At 35.6% G+C, this 15,483-nt stretch overlaps 1 protein-coding gene across 8 annotated transcripts in view; it reads right to left on the bottom strand.

Moving 5' to 3' along the window:
• Positions 1 to 15,483, bottom strand: part of CPEB3 (cytoplasmic polyadenylation element binding protein 3) — a 99,548-nt gene that overhangs the window by 32,887 nt on the left and 51,178 nt on the right. For all 8 annotated transcript variants that reach the window (XM_075026100.1, XM_075026101.1, XM_075026097.1 and 5 more), the window contains 2 exons: positions 2,108 to 2,275; positions 185 to 274 (listed from right to left, as the gene is read on the bottom strand). In XM_075026100.1, coding sequence (XP_074882201.1) covers positions 185 to 274; positions 2,108 to 2,275 — 258 coding nt within the window. The remainder of the gene's footprint in view (positions 1 to 184; positions 275 to 2,107; positions 2,276 to 15,483) is intronic.

Genomic DNA, 15,483 nt, shown 5'->3' with positions numbered 1-15,483 from the left:
ACAGGACCAGATTTCAGTCACTGAATTATGTTTTTTCGATCACAACTGCTGAAAAATATGCTTGTTGAAAGAGAGAAAATTCATCATAAAGAGTCGAATCTTTTCTTTGTAATGGATTGCCACACTGCAGATGTAGTTTCCTTTTACCAGAACAGCCTACATAAATGTATTTTAAACTAATTACCTTTAGGTGGAAAATATGACTTGCTTTCAGCTTTATGAGGCCAGTCCACCACAAGAGGTCCAAACCTACGAAAGCTGGCAGTGATCTCATCTACAAAAAACAAATGAGGCACCTTAGAGAGAATCTGAAGACTGACAGTGGCAAGGTAAAAATTCTTACTTTAAAAAAAGAAAACAGACTATTTTCTACACCTATTAGGAACAGTGAAAACTGCAATAATGTACATAGACGATGCCTAAGTATTCTTTCACCTCTATGCTGTATATGGCTGTTTAAAAAAAGTAATATTACATTCTGCTAATACAAGTTTGCAGCAGGATTAAATGGAAACATGATCTATCAGAAGTGAATATGCTTCAGCTGCAGTCTATTTCTAGTTATAGCCACAAAGCAGGGTCAGATGCAGCCACATAGGACTGACGGAGGAGCTACATGTCAGCATGGCCACTCCTTGTAGCATGCCCTAGAAAGCAGGCTGCCTCAGGTCATGCGACTGTGGGGATTTCACCTTCCTCAGCCCCCTCTGGAAACCTGCCTTGAATTACTAAGTTGCTAAATTCCTTTGGGTTTTAAGCATCAGTTTAGAAACACTGTGGAACACACATCTCAAATTATCCTATAGGACAATTTTGTTTTACATGCAAATGCTTCACAAAAAAATTATTTTAAGTTATTTTTTTTAAAAAAATCTTTTTTCTCAATGCATTTATTTATATACTTTAAAGAAAGAATTAGTTTAAAATTCTGTCTAATGTGACGGGAGATAGATCAGAGCAACAATCTATCAGGAGAAGTTTGAAGACAAATGCAGTGGTTTTCCAATTTTTTGACTGCCATTTGAGATGTGTCCAGTTTATCTGACCCCATGAGCTGCACATCATTTTTCAAGTGACTAGAGCAACAAAACACATATTGCATAACTCAGGAGCTGAAGGAAAAAGGTGTTACTGGAGTAGACCTCTCATGGAAGAGGGTAACAGCTCCCAAGTGGCCCCATTACTTCCTCGCAGGATAGGCTGAGCATGTAGTTTGATGCTGAGTGACCCAGCAATGTTCACATCAGTTGTACCTGATGGCCTGCTTCTTACAGCTGGGGATTCAGATTATCCAGCAGTTCCTGTATCAACAGTCCTGCAACTCATGATGTGACATGGGAACTGCATTTGAGCTGTTTGCAAACCATAGATTGGCAACTCATACTATTTCTTCAAGTTGCACATGGTTTAGGCTTCGGTTTAGTAGATCAGATTCAGAGATCCCTCTCTTTACATTATAATGCATCTTCAAATTCCCTGTGTATGCCAATTGAAGCTAGGTAGTGGTGGATTCCAGCTATATGAAAAATACACCAAAAACTGTCACAATTTTGGTTTGGGAGTCAGGGTGTGGGGGGGCACATGCAAGTAGAGCAGATACTGATTGAGACTGAGAAAAAAACCCGACCATCCCTACTAAGCTGGTTATTTTGTAACCATATTAATTGCCCTACATTTGTCAGCTGAAGACTACATATATGCTGGATACAAGAACTGATGAATTAAAAACCAATTTATTTTGGCAAGGACTGTATTAAGTCAACCACATCTTTTAAAAAGAACAGGGAAAGACTATGGAGGAGTGACAGTACCCAATAAGTTCCCTTTTTCAGCTTTCCCACTTTATGTGGGAACACATGCTGCTACTGCAGAATAGAAGACCTGCTATGCAGGCATTTCTGTCTCCATCTCTTCTGATCTACAGTACGAAAGAATGTCAAGTAAATTCTCAGGTGTTGCAGGGGGTGGTTGCATGTGTTTCTTTTAAATAATGCCACAAGTGACATACCTGGAAAGTTACATTTGTTTTTATGAAAATCTGACCTTTTAAAAGTAATTATATGAAAGCCAATTCCCACATCTCACCAATGTAACTTATTCACAGTACCTTCATCAATGTCAGGAGGAAGACCTCCAACAAACACCTTTCTAGAATAGCGTTCCACTCTTTCACCATTCTGACAGCGTGTTGGAGAGCTGAGACCCGATGATAAAGACTGATCACCGTGACTGTCGTCTAGGAAGCCATCTTCAAAAGGAAAGAGTGAAGACCGACCTGTAACAGATTTTGTAGTATCTATAGTTAACGCTATTTCCTGGAGAATTAAATATTTAAGTAAAAAAAATTATCTTTTCCTTTTACTTTTACTGTTTTGCTTTAACAGAATTTGCATTAAAGGACCCAGCTAAGTGGTCCAGTTATCCAAATAACATTCATTAGTATTGCTTCTATTTTTCCAAGACTATGTTATCCTTACAAGACAATAAACCTAATTTAACTTTAAAACAAACCCTTTCAAATGGCTAGCAATGAAAACCAAGTTATCTGATGAAATTGTGTGTCATAGCTATAGAAAGAACCTTTGTATGATTTACATTTCAAACCGATTCTTAGAGATTTAAATCTTCCATAAGAGATCTTGAAGGAATGATCTTAAAGAGCAGATCCCTCAAGCCATTGCACTGCAGAGCAGGACAGTCTCCTTCAGAGTGCTTTACAGGGTCCTAACCACAAGGGCTGCATCACTTCCTCCTCGAGTGAATGGAGGCCCAGTCTGAGTAGGGGGGCAAACAGCAAAATAAACATAGAAAAGCTTTGTATTGTGGATATTAAACATACAGGTGAAGCAAGAAGCTTAGCTAACAAGAAAAAAAAAATCTTTAAAATCTTATTTAAAAAAAAACACAAAAAACTTGTGCTTGAAGAAAAAAGTTGTTAGCTAGGGCAGCCTGTCAAGCTGTTACTCAGTGTTAAAACACCCTTTCAGTAATGAATTAACAAAAAGCAACATAAATGGCTGCTACTCAGTTTGTTAATGAAAAGTAAAGAATTTGTGATCATCTGATGCAATTAACTTGTTGCTATTACTACCAAAATATGCACACATTATCTTAAAAACAGATTTATTAACCCAGAAGATAAAGAAATATGCAAAGTCTGTAGGTAAGCAACACCGCTGAACATGCCAACTTCAGAATTTAGTCATTCCCTATACCCGAGTTAAAAATTAATTGTGGAATGTAGAGATGTATAAATGGGAACCCCATCTCAACTCTGAAAAGGCTAATTGTCCCCTCATGTCATGAAGTATTGCTCCCAGGAATGGAATTATAATTAATTGATACAACAGTTTATAGGGGGATTAATTACAATTATAAATAGCAGGGCACATAATTAAATTCAAAGGTAATGGATCACATGAAACTGACTTCCAGCAAGACCTAAGGAAGAATTAATACCATACTGGTATTAACAGCACAGGGAAGCACGGGAAATAAAAACAGGGGCAAGGAGAAAAATCAGAACATGCAGAGGAACACTAGTCAGAAAAATGTATACACTGAAAATATCAGTAATAGGGTCTCCAGTAGTAAAGGACAGATTACAAAAAGAACCAGCAATGCTATATATGGAAAACAAGCTAACAAACAAAAACCAGGAAAGATGTTCTGACTGACACAGAACACCAGCCTGATTTTTTATGAACACCAGGCACTAAAGTCTTGATTAGAAAGAATATATTGAACGCACAACATTGACAGAGATCACAGATACAAAAATCCATTGAAGCAAAAATCCTACTGTGCTTTTAAGCACCAACATAAAAAACAGGGTAAATGCCACAATCAGAGAAGGATTGAGAGATGCTATTCTTCGAAGTCTAGTATAACTGGTTGTCAGAAATGGTGGGTTTAAAGCATAAAACAGGAAAGACTATTGATAAATATTCCATTAATGGACAAACAGGTCATGCACATATATAAACATATGCGTTTCAGCATAAAAGAGAACACATGCATGAGAAAAATAATAATTAGAAAGGCTAAAATTGTGTAAGAACACCAAATCAGAAAACTCATTGAAAAGTAGGAGATTTAAGAATATCTGTAAGAGATTGACGTTACCAAGAAGCTAAATAATCTTTTAATTCCCACCCCCACAATCTACCTTCTTGTAAAAAATAAACAACAATCATGAGCCATTAGTGGAATTTGACATATCATATTAATAGATACTAGAACAAGGTATTCAACTGAAATACAGGTCTAGAGAGGAAGCCAAGTACGTGCTGAGTTCTGAAGGAAATAATAAAAATGCACAGCAGCTTAAAAAGCAAGATATCACCTCTTATGCCAGATGCTTGACAGTCTGCAAGCATTGTACTCCTCTTAAGTAAATGCAAAAGATGATCTAAAACTTTATAGTTAAGTCAAGTATAGAGTTAAATGTATGAAGTATACATTTTAAACAATGGAAAGCATACAGACAAAGGAATAGGGAATGATTGTTCCCTGTCTCTTCCAGTAAGAGGAAACTAAAGTGCATTGAACACAGTCAGTACATGGCAAGGCTGAAAGCAAGTCAAACTGTGGAACCCCTTGCCACAGGCTTTTTAGGATGCTGAAAAGTCTATGCAGGTTCAGAAAAGGGAATGGCCAAGAACAGGAGAAAAGCCCATTCTGAAGCAATAGATATTGAGATATCACCTCAAGAAACCTTCAAAGGCAAATCTCTGGGACAGTATTATGGGAAAGCATCACTAAATGCTCTCTTTTTATACTCCTGCCCCCCTCCCCTGGCATCTCTGAGTTGTCAGTGTAGCAGAATAGATTTTAGGCTGATTTCCCATAGCTGTGCTTACACCTGTATCTGAAAAACTGGTTGTAAAAGTTAAAAACAAGGTACCTAAAAGAACATGACTCAACAGCTCTAACCGTGATACCTACAAAGAAATGCTCAAATGCTCGCCTCTTCACTCAAAGAAAACAGAGGATCAAGTAGAGAACTGATAGGTTATGGCAAGCCCCAAGAAACTTCTGACAAAACCGCTTCTCACTGAAGATGCTTTGTCACAGTGACAGAATCAAACAGTAATTAAAATACCGAAGTATAATAAACATGAAAGGAGTCCCTACACAGATTCACGTCTGGGTACTCTGCATATTACCACAATGCAAATGGTAAAAACAATAATAGATAGGGATATATAGGAATATTTGATAAACCACACATCATTTTTTAACAGACTATTGTAGAATTTCATGTTTCTTAAGGTTAAGAAAGCTCAAAACAACATTATAAAATTCAAGGTAATGAAAAAGCATGAACATCACAGACTTCAGTATTGTATGAATAAGGCAAGTCACAAAATCCCTAACAGAAATGACAAGACACACGCACACACACACGAATCTACTTGTTACTATAGAAAAGCCTGAATTTCACATAGGAAACAATTACTATGGAGTGAAACATGCTTTTTGGTAGAGTAAAAAAAGATTCTGAAAGTCCCGCACATTCAGAACTTGTTTGCCCTGTTTTGTCATCGCTACAGTTTGTATAAAACAGACTATGCTGTATTTGTCACAATTACTGCCACATTACTATATTTCACTTCTACAAGTAAATATGAGTTGCAAGACGTTAATAGTGTCCAACTGATTCCCACCTCATTCCCTACTTTGGTGCCATTTGATCAACCTGGAAACACTTGCCACAATCTTAAAATGAAATTGAACAGTGTTCACATGCACAGAGAGTATAGAATATTATATACTCTGCATACTTTCCAATTTGTTTCAATACCATGAGAGCTCGGAAAAACTGTAAGTATTAGGATGCTTTCAACATCTGTTAACAATAGCGTGTTCTCTGGAAGCAGGAAAAAATAGGAAGGTAAGTTTGTGGGGAAAACTTAAATATTTTCCTTTTTGTTTAGCTGTCAAATAAACACTAAAACCAGTCAGCTTTGAACAAAATCAGCTCAAATTCTATATTATAAACTGTGTTAGTACAGCCTGTACAGCCTACTACCTCAATCCATATGTATATATGCAAACTACAAGTTACTTATTATACGCTATAGGCTTGCTTGTATGGCTAGGTTTCTCTCCAACTTCTTCACAAACGATGCAAATTCTGCATTTTGAAAAGGAAGCAGTCACATGTATAGCTGTCACAGAACATACATGAAAAAGAAGATAAAATGAAGTTTAATGCCAAAGTACCCCATGCAGATGGCACTGCCTAACTCTAATTGTTAAAAGCTGCAATCTGCACTGTTATTTTCTCAATAAAAACCAGGCTGTGTAAGTACAGCACAGTACATAAATGTAAGCTACATTAGTAGCTTTCTTGGTAGTCCGCGAGCTTGCTATTGTCCATGTTCATTAATCTCTCAGAATAAACTCATACGCAGCTCTGTACGTTTGTAAAATGTTTTCAGTCCGCTTTTATTTTTTAAGGTTTGCCTATGATGAAATAAATTTAAAATGTGCTCAAATGTTGTATTTTTTTTATTATTATTATCAATATTCACTGTTGAGGACAGTTATTAGTATTGGTATTCACAATGTTCTACCTAAGGCAATCCAATGTAATACTCAAGATTCAATGAAAGGTGTTTCATCTAAGAAAAAAGTATTTTTGAAGTGTTCAATGCACTAGTTAAACATTGCACTTCTACCAAAAAATCCCAAACCTGAAAACAATCCTTTTTTTGAACACTACACATTTAAAGTCATAAATACATGTCATGAAAGAGTCTTTACATTCAGTCATCCTCCAGTTCACTAGTAATAGCAACACACTTGAAGTTACCAGCTCAAAATCATCATTGCTTTAAGCTGCTATTAAAAGGGAGATGTTTTGCAAATGAAGAATATGGGATTGATTTATATGAAGCAATTGATCAACCAAATAATGTTAAAATTGGTAACATCATCTTATCATAAAAGAACTAAATATTTATTTTTCCCACTATTCAGCAAACAAAACATTTAGTAAATACTTTTACCTCTTCTCCGCCCATAGCTCCTGGCTGCATGTAAACACAGAAGAAAATTGTCGGTACAGCTGTCATTAGGTTTAGCTCCAAAAGCAAAGAAATGTAGCTTCTACCTCTTCTATTTTTCCCCTCCCACCATAAAGAAGGAAAAGACATTCAAAAAGTGCAAGATGAAATTTAAACAACCCAATACAAGAGAAAAACTTTGAAGATGACACAGCCAGGAAGAAAAAAAAAAAAAGAAGAAGAAAAAAAAAAGAGGAACATACCTGCTGTGCAAGTTTTCTACATAGCAAAGGTATTAAAAAAAATCAGGCATATCAGACTTACAGTACTATAAAATAATAATTTAGGGTTATGGTTTTAAGACGCAATAAACATCATCAACAGTAATCCTAATTAAAATATTTCATTTTGCATTTTATTAACTAGTTGTGGACAACATATTTTCTGATTATATTTCAATTTAAATTATTAACCATCTTTAAATACTAAAATCCTACCAAAACAATATGAACTCAATAGCCAGTATGTTCAGATGAATAAAAACAGATTGACAAAACATCTTTATAACTACCAGAATTAATACAGTGTTTAAATGAGACATGCATCAATAGCAAAATCCATAATGTTGTCCAAGTGCAAAAGCATATTTTGTGATACAATGGGAAATGCAAAAAGCAGCATTTTTTGATCTGAAATTTTAGAAGACCAGAAAATAATCTGGAAAACAGTGCCTTCTATACAGGGACTTCAATCTGGCACAGAAGATATCTGTGGTCTTCCAAGGTAATTAAATGTGGAAGGCTAGGGATCAGGTAGAGTTTTTCAACATAAAGTGAGCTTAGACAATAGGTTTTGTTTCTTTCTCTCTTCAGTGCAATACTATTTGTGTTCCTCCTCCTTCCCAACACCATCTCTTATTTCCAAAACTAACACAATGCTTTCTGGTCCTGCCCTACACGCCCAGGTTTTAGGTGTGATTCCTTTAGCTCTCCCTACAATACCCCTTAGCCCACTTCATCTAGTTCCCACTCCCTCTTCTATATCCCAAGTGTCCTCTACCATAAAACCTTCCATTCTTCCTGTTTTTCTATTTCCATCTTCAAATGCACGTCCTGAGGTATCTTACCATACCCCTCTGCCTTCCCTACCTACTTTTCTTTGGCCAGCATTTACGTGACAGATCAGTTGTGGCTAGGTGAGAACTACTCATCTGCTGACTGGTCCCCTGGCTGTCACCTCTGAGTGGCCCTAGGCTACCCAGAGCAAGGCTGAACCTCCTTCAGCACAGGCACTAGTAACCTCTCGTCTACCCAAATAGCTTCTTCCTCAAGCCCTGAAGAAACATGGTCTCAGACACCATACACCTCCCCCCATCAATGAGGCCACAAAAGAGCAACTTTGTGAGTATTTCATTAGGGGAATTAAAAAATTTCAAGGGCTATGATGAACTGCTTCACAATTTATGTTTAACAAAGACAAGTAGAAGCTGTTAATGTGAACAACTATGCAGCCACAGTGAGGTAGTTGGTAAGCCCTGAAACAGACTCTGATCCTTGCACAGCAAGTGATAGGGAGAATTAATACTAGAGTTGGCTTTACAGCAAGAATAAAATTAATCCTCCTCATTTCTACTTACTGCTAAAGCTATATTTCATTACTTATTATGATGGCAAAGAAACACTGTCAGACCTCATGTAGCAAGTCCTTGTCTTGCTGAATGCCCACACACCAAAAAATAAGCATGTATCAAGGTATAGCTATCAACACATTTTGAGAGTAATTTATTTGAAAGACGTTTCTCAAACAGAATGCCACCAATCTAAAAATTAAATAAAGAAGCATTACTTTAGTATGAGTTGAAATATAGACTTCTATGTTTCTTTTTAAGAAAAGAACGCTTTATATGCTTAATGTAAACATTTAGGCTCTGAAGAAGATAACAGTACATGATGGCAGAAATCTACCACAGACTTCTGTAAATTTTAGAATAACCTGTTGCCATTCATATATTATAACACTTCTATGTTATACTGCACTGCATAATATTACATTTATCTTATATATGCACTTACACACATAATCTTTATGTCCATAAAAAAGTTTTACTGAAGGTATATTTACAATTGCCTATAAATTCTAGGGGGAAAATACTGCAATCCACTTAAACAGGAAGACAGTCAGCCTAGTCAGCTTTTGTTGATTTAAAAACATTGCATCACATTTAAACACTCAAAGAAGGTGAAGTCTCATCATTGTTGATTATATTTTATGTGTATATATATATATATACACACACACACACACACACAATTTGAAAATGAACTCAGTTTTATCCAGTGTTTACATTAAAAATGTTACTTTTCCCAACAAGCTGACAGTTACTCAGCATGGCAACTTCAGAATTTCAACACACACTTTATGTTGTTTACACAGGATGCAAAATAAGAATATGTCATTTGAAACAAGTTAATAAAAAATACCCATCTTGTTCATAAGTCAAAGTTCAGAGCACAACAGATTTAATAGGAGGAATGGTTCATCGGGTAAATTTCATAACACCTTCAGTTTGAGAAAATAAACAGTTTAGAAATTGTTCTTGAATCAAGACATTTGGGAGCCAATAAGAAAATTATTGCACTACTACAAACAATGAAATTACCAGTGTTATATATCCAAAGTTACTTTCTCTCTTGGGCAATTCCAACAGAAGACAAAAGAAAAGGGACTGGGAGCTCCCAAAATAGTACACACCACCAATGAAGCCACTCCCATATACTGGTTTTGGTGCCAAATATGAATGTCATTTTGAACAGAAAACCACCTCCTGAAACGTTTCAAAATTCAACACAAGTGATTCTTTCCTAGGTACCTCAAAGAACATTAGAGTATTAAATAAAACATAGCTGCTTTAAGAAGCAACGAGCGCATTTTCCCATGTAAAATGTGAAATTGTTGCAAGCAGTCACTGCTCAGTTGTGCAACTCCCAGAATGATCCCCCCTGTGTTAGTGTTTTTCCATCCCTTTGCAACTTACTTTAACTGACAGGTAGAAAGTTACATAACCATTGTGTCCCAGATTGCATGTACTCAAACACAAAGGAAAAATACATTCTTTTTCACTTCCTGATAACTTTCCTGAAACTATTAACTCACCTCATCCCAGAAGTTGAGTGTGTTTTTACAAACATAAAACTGTATGTTGAAGAACAGAACTCTAAGCTTCTAGCAAACAAGCAAAACAGACTCCCCAATCCCCAAATCTTGCAATGCAATTAAGTAAATTTAGTGCTAATGCTACTGTAATTCCCAAAAGCCTGCAGCTAAGATTACCCAATGTTGCAACAAATCAAAACACACTCAACTGAAATGCTCAAAAATATTAACTGCATCTCAAAGAAAGCTATATGAAACTGATGAAAAGTATTTTAAAGGCTTGCATTTTACAAACATCTATGTGGCAGTCAAGGGAGAAGCGGTCTACTGGTGGTGTAAGAACACATTTGCAAAATTTTATGGAGAGCCACAAAACACTTGAGATTACACGGTTTATGAGATGAGCATAGCTGCATGACACACAGAAGCACACATCCACACAAGATAGCCCTCAAAGATTCAGAAGGAAGGAGTGACCTAACAACTCTTGCCTATGGTTCTGGAAAAGCAGAGGACCAGAACATCCACAGTGTGACAATGTTGCCAAGGGAAAAAAACGTTACCTGGACCAGGGAAGTTACTCTGCTGTTTAAAGTTACTCTTGCTCAGTTAATACACATCCTGAAAACTAAGAACACAGTCCAGCAACAGAACATTGCTTATTGTATATCAACAAGTAAATCACATTCATTCTTCAGCTCACTACTTAGGCTAGCAATAAGTTTGGTTTTGCCCTGTTGTTTGTGTTGGAAGGTTCCAACACAAAAAGGGACATTGTGCAATTTGTGTGATAAAAGCAAACCATGTAAATAAATACCAGAATTGCACAAATGATTTCTGAGAATTATTATTAGTAAGGCAGGTGTTCTGCAACTTATTTGAAACAGATGAAACCAAGTGACAACCTACAGAAAAGAAAGGACTTTGACTGAAACATATTCTTATGAACTTATTCTTAGTGTATGTTAAAATACAGACATGAACCACATAGCTCAGCTAGAATACCTATGAGAGCTTATATGAAATCTCCTGCTGGGTAAGACCAATGAACCATCCAGACAAGTATTTAGTCTTCAGTAGTGACACTAGAAAAAGCATGTTAGATTGGCCACTATCAGTTATATCTTTCTCTTCTATTACCTTAGCATTCATAGTCATTGAATGAAACATGTTAGGAGGCACACTCTCACCTACTCGTAACACCTGCTTAAAGGCCTTTTGTTAACAATTTGTCTAATGCTTTTTTGAACCTGCTGATACTATCTTCTTCCACAAATTCCTGTGGCAGCAAGTTCCTAACCTACTTCCTTTTGTGGGTTTTAAATGGACCTACCAGAAGTTTCACCAATTGCTCCATTAGTTCTAGCTCTATGGAACATGTTGCATTCCCCTGTGATTTTTCTAAGGCTTCATCATATTCACCTTCAGCCTTCTCTCCTCCCCAAACTGAAGCATTTCAGCTTCTTTAATCTCTTGGTAACTCAGTACAGTCACAGTAGAGACAGACTATAGGAACGAACAATTATAAGATCCAGAGAAAATTGTATTCTAGTAGTTAGCTATTTTTGATAATACAAAACAAGGAAAAAGCATAGCAAACTTAAAAACAAACAAACAAACAAAACAAAACAAAAAGCTTCCAAAGGGGATAGAGAAAACTGAAATAGAGCAGTGAAACTGGTGTTCATTATCAGCCTCATTAGCTTTACTCAAGGCTGCAAAGACAAAAAGTTTAGAACCCCGAAGTTACATGCTGTCATTGGTTTAATTTACTCCTATGGAATAGGATTATTCCATAGGAAGGTCATGAGAACACTTTTCTACAAAAATCTATGCATGCTTTAGGGCTTGTACTGCTTTACTATTCTGGTCTCAATTCACACCTGTAACTGGGCTGGCTATACTCACAAGGCTTGTAGTATGCACTGTTCACAATACACTTCCATTACAAGACAACAGAAAATAAAAATCTGTGGCACTTGGGAAAAACAAGTATCAGTGGTGACTACACAAAAGCTCAACCTAGACACGTGTATCATCTGACATGATTCAATTAAATGCTGACACAATACATCAGTACAAGAAGGCATAATGATAACTTATAGTTCAATATCCCTGTGAACCAAGCCTTTGAAGTTAAGAAACACTTGCAAAAACAAAACCTACCTTACTTCATCTCCTGGAGACAACAGATGTTAGTCATGTGAAACAATGAGCATCCACTCTAACAGCCTAATGTCTAGTTAAGGGTTCAATTTTTATGGATCAGAAACTGTGGGGAAAAGTTCCCCTGGGAAGACAGCTAGCTACACAAGGGACAAAGTTGGTAGAACAATTAACAAGCTTGACTGAAACACACCACCTTCTTAAAACACATTTTTTTATGAAGCCAATCAATCACAAGCTAATATTTATTCAACATGTTACTATCACTACCATTAAGAAAATGTTCTCTATAGAAACTTGAGTATTGTTCACCTACATCAAGCAGGTCGAAAGCTTTCAGCAGTTTCATTATGGCTTAATTAATAACTAGTGAGAGAGCGCTTTCTGCAGAACGTTTTCAAATGCATCAAACCTTATTAAAAATCTGATGACTTAAGTCTATAGACAAGCTGATGTACTTCCAGTATGTTCACACGGGAGATAATATTGCCAAATTAATTTGTTGGCTTGTCTTTTAAATCAGATTCTAACAGCAACATAAAACTGACAAGCTGTGAAATATCCTCTTCACAGATTTCAGCAGAGGTATGGACAGGATTAATTTGTGCTAGAGCCTGAAAACTGCATGATGCTCCTTACTGGAAGAACTCTATAAAATTAAGAAACTGAAAACACATTCATTATAATGTTATTATGTTGGACCATGAAAATAATCTTTACTGGTTAGGCATACTCCTTAAAATTTTTTCTTTATTTTAGATGAACTAAAATGTCTAAGCCATGAGATCTTACATGCCAAATAAGACAGTGACTTACAAATTACTGACATCTGATCTCGGTGAGACTTCTTTTCTGATTTTTTTTCCATTGTTTTATTATAATATGGGATTGGATCCACACATTATGTATGGATCAAATAGCATTTCAAGGTAATAATAAATTTGTGAATCCATAAAACATTAACTCAAAAGAACTAGATCTACACTCTTTCCATGTCATAACTAAAAATTGATCTGATCAGGTAATTACAAATACTTAAATAAGTGACACCATTTACTTGTATTATCACATTTTATGGACGACTTATTAGAAAGTATTTTGAGATTTTTAAAAACATTCTTTCTTCACTGTTGGTACTTATCTTGTTCATGCAATAATGTGTCCACAATATCAAAGATACACATTTCAAACAAATCTTAAAGACTCTTCTTAAACTGACTTAAAATAGCATTATCTCTATGAAAAAAAAAAAAAGTCAACATTTCCAGATTTGAAATTTTGGAGCTAGAAGGGCTAAAGGAAAGTTTATCTAACAAGACTGGGAACCTCCTTGATTTATAAGGTACCAGAATCTTATTTCTAATTTGGAAAACTCATTTGCAATCTTGAAGCAGTCAGCAGTTCAGAACAATACTTGCTTTAGGACACTATGAGTTGTCCAACAATTTTCTAAGATTAGAAAGGAAAATATGTCAAGCTTTTTCTTTTGAATAGTAGGTCTCTGAAGTTGTTAGAGAACTGGAAGTTTACAACTGAATTACAATGCCAGTGAAAATGATTAATGAACTGAGAGAAGGTGAAAGAATCAAGTATAAATATGCAATGTATCTTTGCTATAACAATATCTCCGTAGCACACACTTTGAACTCACTGAAGAACTCATTTTGCTACAGTAACAAAAAGCAAATGAACAGAATAATCTATTCTAATAGAGAAAACTATTTTTATCATTAAAATACATAGATTGAGATCAAGTATTTGAGAGCATTTAACAAGAAACACAGATGCAAGAAACGCCTGCAACATAGTCAGAATTTCTATCAACTGATTTGAAGATTTCCTTTGGGTCATAATAAAATTCTGAGATGAGACACATGAATATTGTATCTTTGTAAAGTACTAGACTTCTTTTAAACTTCAGGTCACATATTCAAAGTTCCTTTAGCAAACATTCTTGATTTTGTTCATTTCAATCAAATAATTTGCTATAATGCACATAAATAAATTTTATTTACAGCTTTATGATTTTAAAAGTATCTACCATTCACCAACCTGTCTCAAATTACCCACGTGGAAAAAATCATAATTGGAATTCCAGCAAGGCAAATCAGAAGTTTTCTCTTTGATCACTCTCTCAATCCATGCTACTCTGTCTGAATGGTCAAGGTTATCTAACAAACTGTCAAAACATGGAGGGAGGGCAGGAAATCACTGAATAAGAGCTAGGTAAGGAATGTTTTATTTAAAAAGTGCATTTTCAAACAGTTGGAGGTATATGAAAGGCAGTAGCTAAAGCAAAAGCAGTTTGAGTAACCTAATTTGTAGCAATCAACATAAATTATATGCATGTAAACATAATTTAGAATAAATTCGACATTTTTGCTAACTAAAACAGGAGTTAAGATTGACAAGAACAGTCTGCATACAAAGATGAGGCCAGTGCTTGAACCAGCATGAATTTGCTGCATATAAAAATACTATTTCTTGAATAAAAATTTCTGGATTTTATCTAGATAAGAAGCAAGCTGATAAATGAACATGACATGATAAAACTCAGTAAGTCATGTGCATAAAAATATGGGCAAAATAAGAATAACATTTGGGAGAACAAAGAATTAAACTTGGTTCACTGTATTAACTTTTAGGTTCCTTGCCACAGTATGTTTGTACTGAGCTTTATATGCACAGAAATCTATTTGCTTCCAAAGAAAGTTTTCTATATATTAATCTGTTATTTGCAGAACACTCATCCCACTTTTTCAGGGATAGGTTTTGCCATTATTTTTAAACTTCAGCATGTTTCAGCAGTTGAGATTTGAGAGGTTATTTTTCATAATGAGCAACACAACAAAATAGCTTGCTTAAGAAAATAATGCTGTTTTTCCCCCTTTTTCTATGGCTAGAAAAGCTGTTCACAAAGAACAAGACTTCTATCCTCCAGTCTTTTTAAAGACGTCTTTGGAAAAAAAACATAATCCAAATAATTTGGGATTAGGATGAATTATTGCTCATCTAAGAGTGGTTCAAAAGGTGGTTCTCAATTTCCACTGATAGATGGGGTGGATGTGCAGATGGGTGCTGTGATAATTTGGTGATATTAGCCTCAACAGTCCGTTCTGGTTCACTTTTTTCCAATGCTAGCAATGCGAGC

The sequence above is a fragment of the Buteo buteo genome, chromosome 4 (assembly GCF_964188355.1).
Source record: "Buteo buteo chromosome 4, bButBut1.hap1.1, whole genome shotgun sequence".
Taxonomy (NCBI): Eukaryota; Metazoa; Chordata; class Aves; order Accipitriformes; family Accipitridae; genus Buteo; species Buteo buteo.
Note: the sequence above shows the minus strand (reverse complement) of the source record. Positions and strands in the feature narration are given on the sequence as shown.